The sequence below is a fragment of the Daphnia magna genome, linkage group LG6, assembly GCF_020631705.1.
Source record: "Daphnia magna isolate NIES linkage group LG6, ASM2063170v1.1, whole genome shotgun sequence".
Classification (NCBI taxonomy): domain Eukaryota; kingdom Metazoa; phylum Arthropoda; class Branchiopoda; order Diplostraca; family Daphniidae; genus Daphnia; species Daphnia magna.
The window spans coordinates 931,341-949,086 of record NC_059187.1 but is presented as its reverse complement, the minus strand read 5'-3'; the positions used below and the strand labels follow the sequence as shown (position 1 = coordinate 949,086).

General features: G+C 39.6%; 6 protein-coding genes across 12 annotated transcripts; 4 read left to right on the top strand and 2 right to left on the bottom strand.

Annotated features, from left to right (window-relative positions):
- The first annotated feature begins 274 nt into the window (after positions 1–274).
- Positions 275–2,228, top strand: LOC116924853 (ADP-ribosylation factor 6). Its single transcript, XM_032931432.2, has 5 exons — positions 275–580; positions 818–923; positions 998–1,101; positions 1,171–1,369; positions 1,438–2,228. Exons 2-5 carry the CDS (start codon positions 842–844, stop codon positions 1,578–1,580), a joined length of 528 nt encoding a protein of 175 aa, XP_032787323.2. The 5' UTR covers positions 275–580; positions 818–841; the 3' UTR covers positions 1,581–2,228.
- A 352-nt stretch (positions 2,229–2,580) lies between these two features.
- Positions 2,581–7,090, bottom strand: LOC116924850 (coiled-coil domain-containing protein 174). Its single transcript, XM_032931428.2, has 7 exons — positions 6,931–7,090; positions 6,676–6,864; positions 6,328–6,575; positions 5,972–6,258; positions 3,492–3,704; positions 3,239–3,421; positions 2,581–3,166 (listed from the first exon to the last, which is right to left on the bottom strand). The coding sequence occupies exons 1-7, from the start codon at positions 6,982–6,984 to the stop codon at positions 2,619–2,621; spliced, it is 1,722 nt and encodes a 573-aa protein (XP_032787319.2). The 5' UTR covers positions 6,985–7,090; the 3' UTR covers positions 2,581–2,618.
- LOC116924854 lies at positions 4,390–5,915 on the top strand. 2 transcript variants are annotated; one of them, XM_045174729.1, is made up of 3 exons: positions 4,390–4,768; positions 4,997–5,203; positions 5,434–5,915. In XM_045174729.1, exons 1-3 carry the CDS (start codon positions 4,705–4,707, stop codon positions 5,757–5,759), a joined length of 597 nt encoding a protein of 198 aa, XP_045030664.1. In that variant the 5' UTR covers positions 4,390–4,704; the 3' UTR covers positions 5,760–5,915. The 2 variants fall into 2 exon arrangements, with proteins under 2 accessions (XP_045030664.1, XP_032787324.2); XM_032931433.2 differs by having other exon boundaries at positions 4,396–4,768; positions 5,015–5,203.
- An 828-nt stretch (positions 7,091–7,918) lies between the features above and the next one.
- Positions 7,919–9,989, top strand: LOC116924851. 4 transcript variants are annotated; one of them, XM_032931430.2, is made up of 10 exons: positions 7,919–8,060; positions 8,168–8,324; positions 8,384–8,549; positions 8,620–8,802; positions 8,866–9,078; positions 9,138–9,301; positions 9,362–9,495; positions 9,561–9,679; positions 9,763–9,827; positions 9,899–9,989. In XM_032931430.2, coding segments are annotated over exons 1-10 (1,278 nt in total). In that variant the 5' UTR covers positions 7,919–7,984; the 3' UTR covers positions 9,900–9,989. The 4 variants fall into 4 exon arrangements, with proteins under 4 accessions (XP_032787321.2, XP_032787320.2, XP_032787322.2 ...); XM_032931429.2 differs by having other exon boundaries at positions 9,896–9,989; XM_032931431.2 differs by having other exon boundaries at positions 8,399–8,549; positions 9,763–9,989.
- On the bottom strand, positions 9,751–15,463 carry LOC116924849 (uncharacterized ATP-dependent helicase C29A10.10c). 3 transcript variants are annotated; one of them, XM_032931427.2, is made up of 12 exons: positions 15,303–15,463; positions 13,465–15,003; positions 12,985–13,401; positions 12,137–12,923; positions 11,892–12,065; positions 11,629–11,819; positions 11,337–11,560; positions 11,097–11,265; positions 10,816–11,030; positions 10,562–10,750; positions 10,147–10,504; positions 9,751–9,850 (listed from the first exon to the last, which is right to left on the bottom strand). In XM_032931427.2, the coding sequence occupies exons 2-11, from the start codon at positions 14,989–14,991 to the stop codon at positions 10,168–10,170; spliced, it is 4,230 nt and encodes a 1,409-aa protein (XP_032787318.2). In that variant the 5' UTR covers positions 14,992–15,003; positions 15,303–15,463; the 3' UTR covers positions 9,751–9,850; positions 10,147–10,167. The 3 variants fall into 3 exon arrangements, with proteins under 3 accessions (XP_032787318.2, XP_032787317.2, XP_032787316.2); XM_032931426.2 differs by having other exon boundaries at positions 13,465–15,016; positions 15,303–15,462; XM_032931425.2 differs by having other exon boundaries at positions 13,465–15,060; positions 15,303–15,460.
- Positions 15,464–16,622: 1,159 nt separating this feature from the next.
- On the top strand, positions 16,623–17,454 carry LOC123473653. The gene is made up of 4 exons (XM_045174730.1): positions 16,623–16,783; positions 16,848–16,920; positions 16,998–17,027; positions 17,130–17,454. The coding sequence occupies exons 1-4, from the start codon at positions 16,676–16,678 to the stop codon at positions 17,177–17,179; spliced, it is 261 nt and encodes an 86-aa protein (XP_045030665.1). The 5' UTR covers positions 16,623–16,675; the 3' UTR covers positions 17,180–17,454.
- Positions 17,455–17,746: the final 292 nt, after the last annotated feature.

The window sequence follows — 17,746 nt, the reverse complement described above, 5'->3', positions numbered from 1 at the left end:
CTTGACAGACAAAAATATACTACTGATGTGTCATTGCCAACACCGTTGATGTTGCCTCTTTTTAAAATCATTGTTAGCAATACTTGATTTTTTTTTAATTGATGACCGAAAAATTCAAGTAAGGAATAAAATGTTAGTTATGTATACATGTATTTTATAAATAAAACTACTGCGAGAGGAATGTGTTGAAAACCGCCCGTTGCATTCGGACGCCGACAGAGTGAAGTCGAAAGAGGAAAAGCCATCTGGTGAGATGCTAGACGTACTGTTCTGTGCGTTCATTACATTGGAAGGCCCTGGTTTTTTTGGATCTTCTAAAGACTTGCAAAGATATCGGGAAGACCGGGTCGGGTGTTTGGGCGGCTAACCAAAGTGACAGGTGCCTTTTTATCTGGAGGAGCATAGAAACTTATTTATTTCCCTCATTTTCAACGCCCTTCCATCGATTCATTAGTGTTCACGTCAATAACAAAATAGTGATTGTGCAAATAACGACTCCGGTTCATAGGAATGCCTTCGAAATTACTTCCGTATTACAGCTAAAATTACAGAAAACGTCATTGTTAAATCTACATCGAAAGTAAGTGAAAAACCTTATGTGATAAAACCACATAATCATATTTCAGCTGTATGATTGACAAGGTCTTTTAAAGCTTGTTTGTGTCTTTTTGCATGATTACTTGTTACCACAAATGTTCGCAGATGCACAACTAGTTTGACATGTTTATTGTTGACTCTTGAATCAACTCACATAGTAGCTGTGACATAATCACCCTTTTCTTCACCCATAACTGAAGATTTGTTTTTGTAAACACAGTTTTTTAGTGAGTTTATTAGGAGAATGGGCAAAATACTTTCAAAAATATTCGGAAACAAGGAAATGAGAATACTTATGCTGGGGCTGGATGCAGCTGGGAAAACAAGTGAGATAAGAACTTTGTCGTGTTTAACAGTGTTGCTGTGACAAATTTGTTTTAATCATTTTTTTTCTATGCAGCTATATTGTACAAGCTGAAATTAGGACAGTCAGTCACAACAATTCCCACCGTTGGATTTAATGTTGAAACTGTAACATATAAAAATGTTAAATTCAATGTTTGGGTAAGACTTCCTTTTGACCTTACTTAACAAACTTTAAAGCCTAAAACTAAAAATGAATCATTATTGCAGGATGTTGGTGGCCAAGATAAAATCCGCCCACTGTGGCGACACTATTATACTGGCACCCAAGGTTTGATATTCGTTGTAGACTGCGCCGACAGAGATCGGATTGACGAAGCTCGGCAAGAACTTCACAGGATCATTAATGATCGTGAGATGCGAGATGCGATCATCCTTATTTTTGCAAACAAACAAGACCTGCAGGATGGTGAGTGTTTTCTAGCCATGGTAATTATTCAAGAATCTAAAATAATTCTTTACGTTCTCGTTTAATAGCCATGAAACCCCATGAAATTCAAGAGAAATTGGGTCTTACTCGTATTCGTGATCGGAACTGGTACGTCCAGCCAGCATGTGCCACAACAGGCGACGGCTTGTATGAAGGACTGACATGGTTAACGTCCAATCATAAGTCGTAATGGACACCACTGCGTTCAAGTGCTGTGTATAAGAAAATTCAACAAGGTCGTGAGGGCGTAGAGGAAAGATTTAGGAAACAATAACTGAGACTATATGTTTGAAGCTGGCAACCTACTGTAATAGTGTGGTTGCCAAAAGTGCGCTATGGCATCAAATAATTAATACCGTACCGGACGCGAGAGCAATCTACAATTACTTCTAAACAAGAAAAAAATATTAAAATATTGTGGGATCTGTTCTTACGAAGCCCACAACACGAGCTCTTCCAAAATTGTTGTGCTGAGAAAAAAAAAAAAAAAAAAATTGACGACGACGACAAATCCTCCCTTTTCTATTTCAATTTTGGGTTGTACTGCATAATTTGCATTCTTTTGATTCCCGCGTCCGTTTGTTTTACTCTTTTCATAATTCATTGTTTCTCCCATCCCCTGTTATTTGTAAGTTTTGCTCCCAAATTTTCAACCATTCCCCTTGAGTTCGGCCTTCATCTCCTTTTCGGAATCCTCCCCTCCCCATTTTAATCCCATTTTTTACTCAATTGCATTAGAATGTTGAATCTAGCCCACAGTGTGTAGATGTATGATGAATGCGCGGTAAAAATTTTTGCTTGTACCTAAGTAAATATAATTACATAATTTGTTCCAGTTTTTATTTTACCTAAGCCGAACTTGCTAAACTCCCTCGATTACTCAGTCGTCGCCCAAAAGAATAACCGTCGACTTCTTGACACTGCCTATAATACATGGATCTATGACATGTCAAAAGATGATTTTCTAGGTCATTTCTAGAATAATACCGCCTGATGAAAAGAAAATTAGGACGAGTCATTTGCAGGAAGCACGGGTTTTCGAATCGCCCGTTTTGTAACTACCGTTATAGAGTGACAAAGTTCAGCCTTCCGCTGTCCTCATTTTAAAACTTGAACCATTCTCCTGTCTATGAAGAAGGGCGGTCTATAATGCATTTGTCCGCTAACATACAATAACCCTTAAGGGACAGTTAGTGTTGACGCATAGTATATTCCGCGAACATATGGTTCAAACAGAGAAATCCCACTTGGGACACCGTGCTGCTTTTCCTGTTGACAAGTTGTCACCAGCAACATTTTCCCTTTCGCTGATGCCTGCACTGAAAGATTCCGACACGTTCGTCTGTTGGCTAGGCATACTTCTGCGTGCCGTGGTGGACGAACTGTTACTATAATAGTCCATCGAGGGTGGCGGTGCAATTTCTGCTCCTCGGCTGGGTACTGATCGCCATCTAGATGAAGGTTCTGATAACTGAGGCTCGTCCGTCTCTCCGGGGGGCATTAAGTTGTCATCGTTTTCTTCGTCAATATCTTCTTCACATTTATTGGAAGACGATGGCTGAGGGCCAGGAAAGGGAAACTGCATCTTTCTTATATAAGCTAATCCTGCGATAATGGAATCCTCGGTAATAACCGGATCGGTTTTCGTGGCCGACTCCTGATGCTTGGCGAACTTCCTTGGCCTCGACATTTCATTCTCCGTAAAGGCGGAAGGGGGCGCAAATTCTTGCTTTCGCTCTTCTCGTTTCTTCTCAACCCAGCTGTGCTGACTCATAACTACAGTATTTAATAAATACCAGAAGTGTAATGCAATCTTTCCAATATTATCGTATAGGATAAACTTGTTACCAGGTTTCTTAGGGATTGGGACACCTTCTTTGCCAAAATCCCAAGGTCTGATTTTGGCAGACTGGGGCAATCCTCCGGCAGCCAATTTTCTCATTTTATCTTCCGCCTCTTTGGCACTGTCCGCGGCAGGAGGAGCTTCAGGCTCTGCAGCGGAGGGGGTGGGTAGACGTTTGGGTTGTTCTTCTACAAATATAACAAAATAAACAAACAAATTATAGTAATTTAGAGCCCATTAGAATCTCACGCTTCTTACTCAGAGGAGGTAATCCCAATTTCTGTCGCTTACGATCCCGAACTTTTTTTAAACGTGCTTCCAATGCTGACTGTTTATCCAAGGAAGTTTGTGCCGTCTGCGCTCGAGCCATCTCAGTCTGTTTCCTAATTCTTTCCAATTCTTCCATTTGCTTTGCACGTTCCTCTTCATCCTTTGAAAATGAATAGAAACCCACACCATGTTGTCGCGCCTCTGTAAAAACCGAAAACAATTTTTAAAAAATTCTATTAACTATACGTTTCCGAATTCTGCATGCCACTAGCAAACTTGAAAACCGTTAGTCAGTCAGTACCTAACGAATTGAATGGCTATTCGAAATTTACAAAACAATCGGCCTCGTAGTAAACAATGAAACGGAATTTCCGCCTACGGACAAGCATTACTTTCAATTTTTATCGCGGAAAACGATGGAACGAATAGAGAGAAGACAACAAACAAACACAAAAAAAAAAAAAAATAGAATAAAATAATAATAATGATAAAAAAACTTTTAACAACTAGGGCCATTTCTATTCTTAATTAAAAGGATATGCGTGGGAACTCCACCCGATATCTTCCACCCGATGCTTTTGTACTAGCTGACACAAAAGGGTAAATAGGGAAGTTTTTTCTTCGGCAGATGTAGCAGCCGCAATTATCCTTTTCCCATTCTTTTGTCATCGTCAATTAAGCTCGATTGGCAGTGGGCGTCAGTCCACGGAAGGTATGTAGGAGATAAAACAGCAGTGAAAACCCTATCCATTATGCAAACCGCGGAGAGCAGCAAAGGAGAGAGGAAACGGAGAGAGAAAGAGGATGATAGGGGGGATAGAGAGAGAGAGTGAGAATTGAATCGATCGAGCAACAAAGTCGAGCAAAATACTCTAAAAAGTGAGAACGAATGAAAATACCCTTTCTGCTCTCTCAAGTCGTGACGCACTCGTGCGCTTATTCAGAAACCTCTATTCATGAAGGTGTCTTCCAGATGTTTTCCGTCAGGCCGCGGAGAGAAAAGAAAACATGCTGCAACCGGTTGTTGTCAACAATAGTCGACGATATGCAAAGCGTACAGCATAATCACGCACGACGGAAGGGCGACTATAGCAATGAAGGGAGTCTAGTTGTCTCGGTTGCCGTTCAGAACAGGTATAGATGCGACAGAGGACGGATCGTCCAACCAGCAACTGTGCCCACGTAAACAAAGGGGAAAAAAATGGTTATGGGCTTCTTCAGTTCTTTGCTTCTCGCCGCCACCACTCTCTGCATTACAAGACAAGGCAAGTGAGAATTCGATTCGCTTAGTGTATCCTTGAACCAACGTCCGGTCCTAGGAATTAAACGTGTTTTCACTCAACTCCCTTTTTCAGTTGATTAACGTCAAGAGCCCTTTCCTTAACCGCACAAAAACTTCCTGTCCTCTTCATCGCTTCCACGCCATAGAAACCCGTTTAAAGAAACAAAAAATCGCTCTATTCAAATTGGGTGTCTGATTAAAAAAACCGTAGATTTTCTTTTTTTGACAGCTTTTGGTTTGGAATGCGCTGTCTGCCTGCCATCGGACGAGAATGCCTCCATAGCTAAAGAGATTCAACGACTCTTCGTCGATGACCAATCCACTTTGGTCGGCTGTAATCAAACCATCGGATTGGATGAGAGTGCTATTGTAAAAACTTGTCCGTCCGGCAGCTTGAGTTGCCACATTCAAAAAACTAGTAAGTCGGATTAATCATGAATTCTCCGTGTAAGCCTGAATTTCAAACTGCACTATGGTCGCAATCTAAATAAAATTATGGCTAACGGAATGCCATAGGATGACGATGACCTTACAAATGTTATGTGAAGTGATCGATTCGCTCCATATAAGACATTTAGTAGATACTTATCAAGTTTTGGAGTTGGAAACAGGGAACTGATGACCTTTCTGTTGTGTCGTCCTTTTCAGAAGAATGGACTGCTAAAACCTGTTCCAAGATTTCAGTTGACGACTGCAAAACTGCCAATCGCGTGAAGTATTGCTACTGCAAAACCAACCGCTGCAATATGCAAAATCATACAAATTCAACGACAACAACCGGCTCTACTATGCAAATGACGGAATCCACAACGATTGCTGCCTTAAGTACTAGGCCGGCTGATGAACAATACCATACAACACCACGATTGCGACCAAAAGATCCAGCCAAATCGGAGTCAAAGAAACGACAATCCGACTGTTGGTCGGTGTTGTCATCTTTACTGATGCTATACTCTTCCATACAATTTTTTTAATTGGGCTAATCTTTGTCGACAAAATGTACAAATGTTAACTAAGTGGTTCAAAATCCATCAATTACTGTTCGCAACGATGGGAAATTAATTGGCTAACTTTAACCTCAGGTTGATACAACCAGGCGAGTGGAAACAAATACAGTCATGCTTTGTAAACATTGGTTTCTAGTTTGTCTATCAATTGTTTTTGATCGGCAAGTAAATGATCCTACCTTGATAAAGGATGTCTTGATAGTGAACTTTTGATTTCTGCCTGTTCTCCTCCTCCTCCTTTTCCCAGAGTAGCCGCTGACGTTTCCGCGCTTCTTCGTCTAAACCTGATATATTCTGGGGATCCTCACTGGAATTTTGTTGGCTAGAAGTCACGAAATTTCCGTATGGGGTAGTCGTTGATGAGGCACCTGGTTGCTTGTTGAGCTCTGCATCTCTCTGCTGAAAAACAGTCAAGTCTTTTTTTAGGCATCTTCTAGTTCGTCCAAATGAGTCCACGTAGTCAACCCTGCAAACATCAACAGTAAACAGTGAGCAAGAACTAGTAGATTGATTTCTACACACAAGTTGGAAGTACCATTCTTCATCTGGATTAGCAGCTGTATATTCTTCGTTACCAGCTTCATCAGATGAGGTTTCTTCTTGGATTTTACTTGAAATTACTTTCTGTGTCCTCCTTTCTGTAATAGTGTGTTGAACAACTTTTTGCTGGAAATCTACAAGAAAGAATGACTGATCTTCAGAAATTGTTTCTTCATCTAGAATTGCTTTGTCTCTGGATAGTCGTTCATATAGCTTGGCTTTCTCCTCAAGTATAAGTCTCGACTGAAAATAAAATGAAGATTTTTATAATTTACCTCAATAGATAAGAATAAGAAAAAATGTGCAAGCTTAGATAATAAGCTACATAACAAATACATTTTACCTTGTCTAAAGTTGGCTGATCTTCATCTTTTTGTTCTTCATCTCGCTTAGCTCGAGCTTCGACACCACTATTCTGTTTTACAGCTACTGGCTTTCTTGTCGATCGATTCCTAATGGTTTGAAACCCATCTTGTTTCACCTTTTGAACTTGACTTTGTTTGTTCAACAACTCAGCTTTCAAGGCAACCAACTATTTAATGGATGAAAACTGTTCATCTGAATTTGTTAAATATGTTAAGAGTACGTGAATACTTACCGAGCTTGATGATATTTCTATCTTCTTGGGGCCCTTTTTCAATCCCGATTCCATACTTGCTAGGAATTAAAGAAACAGTAAGAAACCAAAATTTCACGACGTTAATGTTGACGTTTTGCTTCGTATTCGAAACGCCATCTACGTTTGATCTACGTCACTGTATTTTTAACACGTGTGATAAAAGATGGGAGATAATTTTCAGAGTGGTTTTGTGCATGAAAATCAAACATGATCACAAAATTTTATTTTATAAACAGACTTCAGTACAATCGTTTTTCTTTGAGAAAGATAAAAAATTATATATTTCTCCATCGGTATTGTCTAATTACCATCATTTTCACTCCAACGCACACAAAACGTTAGATGATGTAAGAGGCGGTAGGACTGAAATTTGTGAAAGTCTGTAACACAGCGCTTGAGAACATTTTAACTTTCATAGAACTTCTTCTTAAAACTGTTCTCATTACTACTAATTACTTTGATTTCTTTTTAATGTACAGACCTTTTTGTAGATATAATTCATTCTTTTTGAAATCTTTGAAGTACAGAACAAAAGATGTAATATTGCCTTTTTGATATTTTATCGTTTTAAGGGCGGAATTTTGAGTCTGAGTTTCCTTTCTTTTTTGGGGGGGAGGGGGCTGGGGGAGGTTAAAACCTTTGCTGTTTGTGTTGAGAGGAAGAGAGCGTAAAAAATCGCTTGAAGTCTTCTTTGTATGGTGCAATATCGGGTCATAAAGCGGCTTTACTATTACATGGATGGAAACATTCTTGTGGTACGTAATGTTCACTTTGATGTAAGAAGCTGAAGTGCAAGGGCTAAACTACTTTCAACTGCAATATTATCAGTTACCAAGCACCAAAGTCTCATGAACTAACGACCTTGACAACCCAAACTGGATACTGGCATACTCGTCTTTTTGCTGCTTGTATTGATATCAACACATACATAAACCCAGCAGTAAAAACAAAGTTCCGAGCAAAGTTCCTTCATGCTCGGGACTTGAACGACTGAAGTACTAATCTTCGTCCCTGTGCTGTTTTGAAATTCTTGATGGACAGGATGGATAGTAGAAAACACAATGTTGCTGGCATATCTCAGTCCAACGAAGTATCCTGCAGCTTTTCAAGTAAGTTCCGTTTGATTCACACGTGTGATAGAGGCAGCGAGGGGGTCGTTTGACGTATAATGCTCTCGTAATCGCGACTCATTCCATCGACCTGTTTTCTTTACAAGGTTTTTCAGCTGTAGGTTTAATGCCACCACGAATGGCGAAACTGTATACAACAGTTGAAAACGTGTTTAATGCAATCCCTGTTATTCGAGAAAGCTCAAGTATAACACTGATGGCGTTGCTATCTTCGCCATACAGAATGTCCCATGGGATGCTTAAGTATATATCCACCATTTCATTTTTATTTTCTAATCTTGTTTGATTCAGTAATTCGTAAGGAATGTTCAAAGCAGCGTCATGAATAATCTAACTAAATGTCTCGTAACAAATCCGCTTCGTATGATGAACAACTTCAATGGAACTCGACCTGCTACGGAGCATATTTTCTCCCTTACCCGGTGTATTTTTGAGTTACTGGATAGTCTGAGATTTTCTTTTACGTCTGTAAGGACAATTTATAATACCTGTAGCTACAGATGACTATTCAATGCTAGAATTCTATCTCCATTCCTAGACCGGAGGATCGCGTCAAGAAGCATGTACCCTCACCCATGTGAACCAGTTAGCTAATCAGTTACAGCAATTGGCAGAGAACGTCGCCAATCTTCAAGAAACTAACGATGCATTTAGATCGAAGAGCCAGCAAGAGAATGTCTTAGTGGAATTGGTGGACATGAAGGGTTATCTAGAATTATTGGTAAGCTTTAACATATTATTTTAACAGTCAAATGAAATGATTTTCTATGTTGTTTGACATTAGTATCAGCAATTGAAAAACGAAGAACAAAAAAAGCTTCAGATGGAGGAAGAAAACTATATCTTACGGCAGTCGATTGGCAAGTATTTGACGAATGAAGGTTCGACAAGCTGGGATGTACCTGTAAAACGGGAATCAGATGGCGCTAGCGATAGATTGAGCAACAGTTACGGCATGAGCTCTTCTGCCAGGATCAACATGACATTGACATGTCCAGTAAATCTTATCATCCTAGTCAACGCATGCCATTGACCAAGTACTATTGAAATGTATAGGAGTCTGCAGGCAAAAATCCTCCGGCTTCAATTGAGACTTCTATGGATGAATTCGGGCTTAAAATAAGCTACTTATATGACGAAGGCAGCATAGCGTGGGCTAGACCACCCAAAAATGGAGATACCATCCTTTTTACTTTTCACCAACCGGTTCTTTTGAAAAAGTCAGACATGATAATTTCTATGCAACTCAGTTTCAGTTCTAAGTTGGCGTTTAAATTTAGATTCAAAATAGGAACTGGCCATTTCGAGTACACCACAAACAAATTGAGTGACGCCACGGTAGAAATTCTTCTAACCTCTTCGGAAATGGAGACGAAAAATTTCGTCGTCACCCGAGATGACTATCTCGTTGTTGGTATAGCAGACCTGTAAATTGAGTTAAGTTTGCCATTTTTAAATTTCGACCGTAACGTGCGACAGGACAATTTGATCAATCAGGTTTGGCAGAAGGGATTATCGACTGGCATTCTTTGGGAACCATTCAACGTTTACGCGTTAAACTTCATCGTGACCATCAGGAGTGGATCATCTTTAGTGAGGTACTAAAACTAGGAAAAAAAAAAGTTTCGAAATAAAACATTGGTAAAACACTTGCAAAAGCTATTAAATGCCGATTTCATAGTTGTTATTTGAAGCTGTGCTACTAAACGATGAAAGGACTTCGTCGGAAGACGATTTTGAAAGCTGGTGAGACAACTAGAGAAATTACCCTGAAACAAAAGTTGACAATTGTTATTTGCGTTTTGTTGATGCTAAAGAATCCTTGAGAAAGTGAGGAGTTACATATAGAAAAAATTGTGGAATAAAAAAAAAAAAACTGTTATAATAATAAACGTTACCAAGATAAAATCTTCTACAATTTCTTTCTCTATAGTATACAAGTAATTATCTTCTGAAAACTAATGAATTTAAAGTCAACTATACTTCACTAGAAGGCTCAGATAATGCCACCTTACTAGTAAGTGACCAAAGTCCATTGGAATCCGTGTTACAAATTTATATTTACCTTCTATTTTAGATTTACTGCTTACATTGCCATGTACGCGGTTGGTTTGAGCAGTACATCGTATAACATACTAGGGTCAAATAAACTTGATACTCGATGAATCACTTGACGTTTGTCTGCATCACAGATGAGATCTTTCAAAACTTCATTGGCCTGAAGAGTTTTGAGATGTCCGCAGATGAATAACGATTCAGTTGCCCTGGTTAACGCCACGTTCCAGTATTCGGTTAACGTAGCCAAATTTTTGTCCCTGCCTCGAATTATCGTTTTAACGCAAGAAATAATAACAATATCCGTTTCAGTGCCTTGCACGTCTTGCACTAATCTCACTTCAGTGCGAGCATAATCTCTCGGCCTCCTACAAAAAAAAATGGGCTTATCGTTTTGATAAAATAGAAAATAATGAGTTAACAACCTTTCTCTTATGAGATGGCGAATGAGAATTCGTTGTTTTTCGTAAAACGTCACAATTCCAATTGTTCTTTCATTCAGATCCGGAGAAAGCAGAAGAGATTCAACGATTTTCACGACAACTTCAGCCTCAGATCGGTTGATTAAGCTTGAGCCATCAGACTTCTCACGGCTGTCTTTAACATCCAAAATTCTGTTTAAACGGATTCTTAGATTAATTTGAAAAAATAAATGCTATATAGTACTAGTACTTGTTACCTATAAGCATGCAACGGAGTATTTAACTTCAATGTAGCAGATGTCAGCAACTGGTTTCCGTAATAGTACTTTGAAGTCCACTGACAGATTTCATAGTCCATGCGATGTTGCATATTCAGCGAGAAGATCGTGCGCTCGTTTTCGTTGCATTCCAAACTCAAAAAAGAATGAAAACGACTAAATAAAGATTGGTCTAGCCGCGATTCTTTTGCTACCTGCGAATGAAGATGACTTCGTTAAAAACTACTAAAAATGAGTTGAATTAAATGAAGTGAAAATACTGAAGAATGGAGGATGAACGGTGAAAGCTCAACATCCCCGACAAGAATTAACTTCTTTATCCCTAAAGTTAATGGAATCAATGTTTGAGGTTCCGTACACAAGGAAGCGTCATCTATAATGCAGCACAGAAATGGCCTAGGCATCTTTCCGCTACCGTCTGGTTTCCGACTGCGTTATAAAGACAAAGGTTCCCTTATTTACGGAATGGTAAGAATGAAACATTAGACGTAAAAATATACTCAAGGAAAATGTTTTGCATGTCTGTGTCACAACATGTTTCTAATGTGGTGCAGATTACATCCGCCTGCGAAATGGTTAGGTGTTTTTGATCTTGAAGGTCTTTTTCTACTTTCTCCTCTTGAACTTTTTTAGTTTCTTCTAATAAAACGGTTGCTGTTTCTATCTCATCGGTTACCTCTGCCAGTTTCTGTTCCAATTCTTCAATTCTTTGGAGGGAATGTGACTAAAAAAAAAAGGATTTAAAACAAAGTTAGCATTAACGTTCACACTCGGAATAATGAATATCCATACATCTTGATTCAGTTCTTTCAAGATGGATTGCTTGAGATTCTGGAGGAGAACCAATTTTTCTTCAAGAGTACGGACTTCCTTTCGCGCAGGGTTTTCTTGCTTGATACGTGCCCGTAATCTTATCAACTTGTCTTCCAGGGTCGCTTCCCTAATATCCGGATGAAGCCTCGCCCAAGTCCCCATCCGTAGAACTGAAAAAATGATCATAACAACAACAAAAATTAAGAAAGCGATTTCTCCTTTGAAATGTTGGGTGCGTTTACCATCGAAGCGGGCATCTGGCTCCATGAATCTGTTCATTTTTACCAAGCGTCTGGTCATTTCGTCCACGGCTGCATGTGTGGGGGCACAATAGAGAATTTTCGGTCGGATACCGTGAAGCTTGTGGCCAAGCAAATGGTTGATTATGTGGACCGCCACGTGTGTTTTGCCAGTACCTGATACAAATTTATGCCACCTAAAAAACTTACTTATTTTTTTAGAGGTAAGTAGGGACCAGTAAAGTTACCTGGAAATCCTTGGAGTAGAGCAATTTTTGGTTGGTCATTCGGTGTAATTAGCATGGTTTGCCCAATTGAGAGATACGCCTCCGTTTGCAAGGGGTCCAAATAGTCCATCTGGAAAAGCCTTTGGCTGTGCATTAATTGAAAAGCGAATGGTCGAGGATGGAGGATGATATCGCGAAGGGGAGAAAAGTTGAAAGCAGCTTGAGCATGAAACAGGTCCATAAAAGAAGCCAATGATGTAATTTTAGCCATTGCGCAAATTATGTTCTTCTGTCCTGGAGCATAATTCTTCGGTGCATAGTTCTTCGTGATTCGAATGAGGACTTCAGCCGAATAATTTGCTTTTGATTTGTCTTTAGGCATTAACGTTGGGTCTAAATCAGATATTTTGGACAATCTGATTGTTTTGGAACTCTCTACAAAGCCAAACGGATGAAGAAATTCTCCATTGGCACGGGTAAATTTCATTACGACTAAATCATTTGCTATTGGAGCATCTATCTCATACTCCAGTATTATAATGCAGCGCAGAAGAACGAAAGCGTCTTCTTTAGTTAACGTCATAATCAGACATTTCCATTCCGAACAATTTTTCTCCTTAATTTCCTTAATCTTGAGGACCAAACTCGACCACATTTCGTGCAGAATGAGTGGATGAAAGATATCATAATAGGATTGTAGGTCGCCATACTTGGTCAATACTGGAACGCAGGACAACTGTGGAATCTCCAGTGGAAAATTTCTATCCTGCTCAAGCAATGGAGGAGGTTCTTTGTTTTCGGCTTGTTGCTAAACAGAAAAATGAAATAATCAGAACCGTAAAATGTGTTTGACGTTGCAGTGAATTTACCTCGATCCATTTGTATTGCCACAATTTCAGTACTCGCATGAGAATTCGGTTTTTGACGGTGAGACTCAAATTTGAAATTGTATTGGACGGCTTACTGGCCATAAAAGACGTTTCGTTTTCTTTTCTTCTCAGACGTGGATCTTGTGCCCTTGATACTAACGCAACAAGATTCTGTGGTCGTGGGCTATCTTCGTGGATGCCATGATCACCAGCAATGCTCTCCGAAAATTCCAGGTCAACTGGGCGAGAAGGAGAAGAAGGAGTAGACCTCTCGCTCCTAACGGTTTTCTTCGGTTTAGGGGTAGTTTTTGACGGCGTGACTGCCCGCTTGTTCGGTACCCTAGCGGCGTTAATATTAGCCGAATTTAGGTAGTCTTCAACCATCATTGAAGCTCGGTTAGTAGTTGTTAATTTAACCTATAAAAAACGCAAGATGTGCATTAGTTTCATTACGGTGGTCTTTACATTTCCATTCCATACCGGAATTCTTGGTCTGGTAGATGATGAACTCTTATTTGTGGGCGTGGCAGACTGGGATAAAGGGACATCGACTTCCATTTCTGAAGGCTTGGGTGTTGACGTTTCAGCAGTGGAGCTCGTCGCAGAGCTGGAAGCGGTAGAAGTTGAAGTACTAATTTCCACAGGAGTAATAGTCGTAGGATGGGGACTGGGCTCAACACCATCTTGAGGAAACTTTAGGACCTGAAATTTGTTTTTTTTTGAAAGAGGGACTGTCGTTTCATTGATGGTGGTTGCCTCCTCAGTAGGAAGTGAGCGCTTTTGACCGGTTCTACTATCCTCAGGAGGTGTGGGGCTGGTCCAGCTAGGATCCTTTTCCTGGTCGAAGTCGCAGAACTGTTCGCCATCGTCATCGTCACCAAAATCATCGACGTGGAAAGCTGGCGCATTCGAATGGCTTTCAGTAGGCACAGAAACTTCTTCGTCGCTTGATACGTCTGTATTTTCACGTGAATATTCCTTGTTTGCTAATAAGGAGGCTGCTATCTTTTCCCTCTCTAGCTTCCGATATTCTTCCTCCAGGTCTGTTGGTGGGGAATAGTATGATGTGCTCGAATTTCCGGCAATCGGAAAGTTATTTTCTGAGACGGAATCTGCAACTGGTTTGTCATTTTTAAGTTCTGATGAGATTGGTTGTCCATTCGGAGTTATTTTCAGTGTTGTATAATCATCTTGACCAACCATAGCCTGATTATCTTCACTAGGCCTAGGTGAAGGACACGATGGAGTTGGAGAAGCTCTTTCGGGAGATGGAAGACCCACAGTAGAACCCGAGTCAACCGAGCAACGATCATCTTCGATCGGTTTAGAAGTTGGCAACACATGGTCTTCCATCGGCTCTGTTTTTATTCGTACGTGGCCAGCGTTATCGGAGTTTTTTTCAGCTTCTTCTGTGATGGTGTTTCCTACGTTTAAAAACTTGGATTTCCAATCGCTGCCATCTGCAAGGCCGAGATCCTCGATTTCATTTTTTACTTGTTCAACGTTGATATCGACAACCAAATCGAGAACAGGTTCAGTGGGTGCTGAGAAGTCATTTGTTAAATCCTGATTCAACGTTTCGTCAGAAGCATCCTCCAACATGTCGTCAGCATGATCCAAAATCGGATTTTCCGTCATGCGAGGATCTCTTGAAATATGGAAAGTTGTTTTTCTATGAAAACCTGGTTTTTCTTTTTTTGGAACCAACAGTGGAACATGGTTTGGCTCAGCATAAACTGTTTCGTATAGTTCTTTGCTTGAATTATTTCTTAGTGGTCGCCGAGTCAATTGTGACTCTGAAGATGTTGAGGCAGAGCCATTGTTACTAGAAACAGTATTAGCATGTCTGGAGGATTCCTCATGCTGGTGTAAATCTTGATTATGCCCATTCACATGTTTCTTTTTGGATGTCTTATGAGTGCTGGCTGTGCTTCGCTTATCAGGACTTTTGGATTTGGAAGGTTGATTTTCACCTGAGCGGTTTGATTTTGAGTTGCCCATCATCATGGAGCAGCTTGTCTAAAATAGGAATCTAGAATGTACAGGAAATTCAATAGATTCCTCTTGGAACATAACCTAGTATCAAGCAAAAAAGATGAAAGAAATGCAGTTCTTGATTTTAAAGTACATCCAATTATTAGAACACCAAACAACTGACTAAAACGACTGTTCTGAAAATTTAATCGCAATTGGCACCAGTGGCCCATGAATATTATTATGTGTATCCATGATGGATAACTTTAGGACATTTATGGTCGGCGTCTCTCTCCCTGTCTGTTTATGGATATATTCCTGTTAAGAATAATAAGAGTACATACTTGAATACAGATGATGCGATCTGATATTTTTGTTTTAAATTTCTTCAATAATCGAATGGATCCTGTCAATAAATCTCTTAAGCAAACACGATTTCACAACCAAAGACAAATCTAAATTTCCCAGTCTTGGTTTCGTGGCCAGCAGACGACATCAAATGTTTTGAATTCAAACATTAGCTTTTCGATGGCTTTTTCTACTCTTAATTAATTTTGGGTAAAACTAAACTAGAATTTTACCTAAATTTGTATTGCATTTGTGGCATTTTGGAAAAAAAATTAAAAGTTAGAAATCACTGAACTCACTTAAATTTTTTTTCCTAAGAAAAGTCATTGGTAATTTCTGTACGCGTTTCCCTGGGCGTTCGAGGTTTGAAATTATGGGTTCTGCAACGAAGTATATGAATTAACCCTTTAGCTGTAGGACACTAACACTAGGACTGTAGAACATTTTGTTGGCCCTTGTTGCCTAAACCCAATAATCATTTTATCCGAGTACTCGTAGTAAGACGTCAATACATTGAGGGCGGCGATAAGAAATGACCTCGATTGGAAGGCCATTCGCATTAGAACTCAAATCTACATGCGCGCAATAAATAGTAGGATATTCAGACGGGAAATTGAGATCTATATAAATTTACTATTATGCAGCCAGCGTAAGCATTTCACTTTCTATAGCCAAACCATTTTTTTTTTTTTTTTGTGAAACAAAAACAACGTGAAAGGGAGCCTTCAAAAAGGTATTCACTGGCATCATTCAGTTTCGGAGTAGCGGTGTGTACGATATACATAATAATTATGCAAATTCATACCACGTCATTTAAAACACTTCAGAAAAGAATTACAATGCATAAGCTTTTGGGCTCCAAAAATAGGTGAAAAAAAAATGAAAAAAAAAAAAAATGAAAGTTATTTATTTGAATCTTCCTCGCTATAAATCGCCGCCGGTACTTACATTCCATCCATACGCTTCTTTATCTGAAACGTAATGCTGACTCGATGTTTCCTAATCGCTCAAAACGAAGTCCTTCTATCCAGTTCGTTCCGGCCGTATCCCGTTTGCGGCTGAATATGGTCTCAACCAGATGAACCTGGTTTAGATGTGCGCATTCCTGTTCTTCAACGAAATCTTTAGATTAGAATATGCAGACCGGTGATGTAAAAGGTCATAGGCGAGAAAGGAGTTGAGAGCTAAAGCGAAAGGAGTTATTGTTATTATTCAAGAAACTAGTAAGAACCAGGCATCGGTACTACGCGCTATAGTAAGCCTGGCCTATTTCCCTCCCCTTTATCGTAGACGGTCGTTTTCAAGGGCCTTCCTTTTCGACCAACACTCCCAAGGATAGGGAACAACACCAACGTGTATATAAAGGAATATGCTGGTCTCCATTCAACAACCATTCTTGCTTCTCAGCATCTTCTACCGCATTCAACCCCAAGTCAGCTTGACAATCTTTAAGAAAATGAACTTCATCCGCATTGTGGTAACAACAATTTTCTAAGAGAGACCTTGTTTTCTTGTGGAACAATTTGTTTGTCTTCTTGTAGATGTTCTTCGTGGTTTGTCTTTCGATGGCTGCAGTCGTTTTCGCCAACCCCACCCCGGCAGACAACGAAGGCGGTAAATATTGCTATTTGAAAAACAAAAAAAGGTTTACTCAATTGCATCAAACTAATGCATTTCGAATTTTTCAACAGGAGTCGCCGGTGCAAGAGATCAACGTCAACGTAAGTTCTAGTTCTTTTTCAGTTGAAACCTTTGGACATCTACGCTAGATCACATAGTTTTTAAAAAAGAGGTACAGTTTAACACCAATTTTGTTCGTGCAGGAAAATTGTGTTTGGATTCTCAATGCTCGCACATCCGCTGGACCCGATAAGTTAACTTCCCTTTTTAAGCCGCAGAACAAAACATCGTGGGTTGATAGTGTCGACAACCGTTTCTTCGCGTCTACATTTCAAAGACAAATCTTCGAGTATCGTTTAAATTAATCGTTTTGCGCATGACATTGGTTTCCATTTACAATGGCTGTATGTAAATAAGCCTCAAGAAAGTTTTTTACTTTTGTAATCAGCATTTGGTACATTTTGATGTAACTGTTTCTACATTTTTTAAAATGCTCGGTGAATCTCAATAAATGGTTATTTTACAAAATTCCTGCTGATCACGCAAATTACATTGAAATTAGATGCAAAATTTACCAAAATAGTAGATTGATACTTCAGTTTCTAACAGAAGGGCTATTTGCCACGAGCAACAGACGAAATTCTATTTAGTACCAGATAAAATGCGGATGCAACGATCTGGCGCTCAAATAAAAGAAAATTGACACAGATCGTTATGAGGTCACTGTTGTATAGCTTTCTACTAAAAAATGGGTGATCTGCTAGCGCAACCGACAAACCACAACGTCTTGGTGATCACCTCCCACATTTTTAAGAACTTT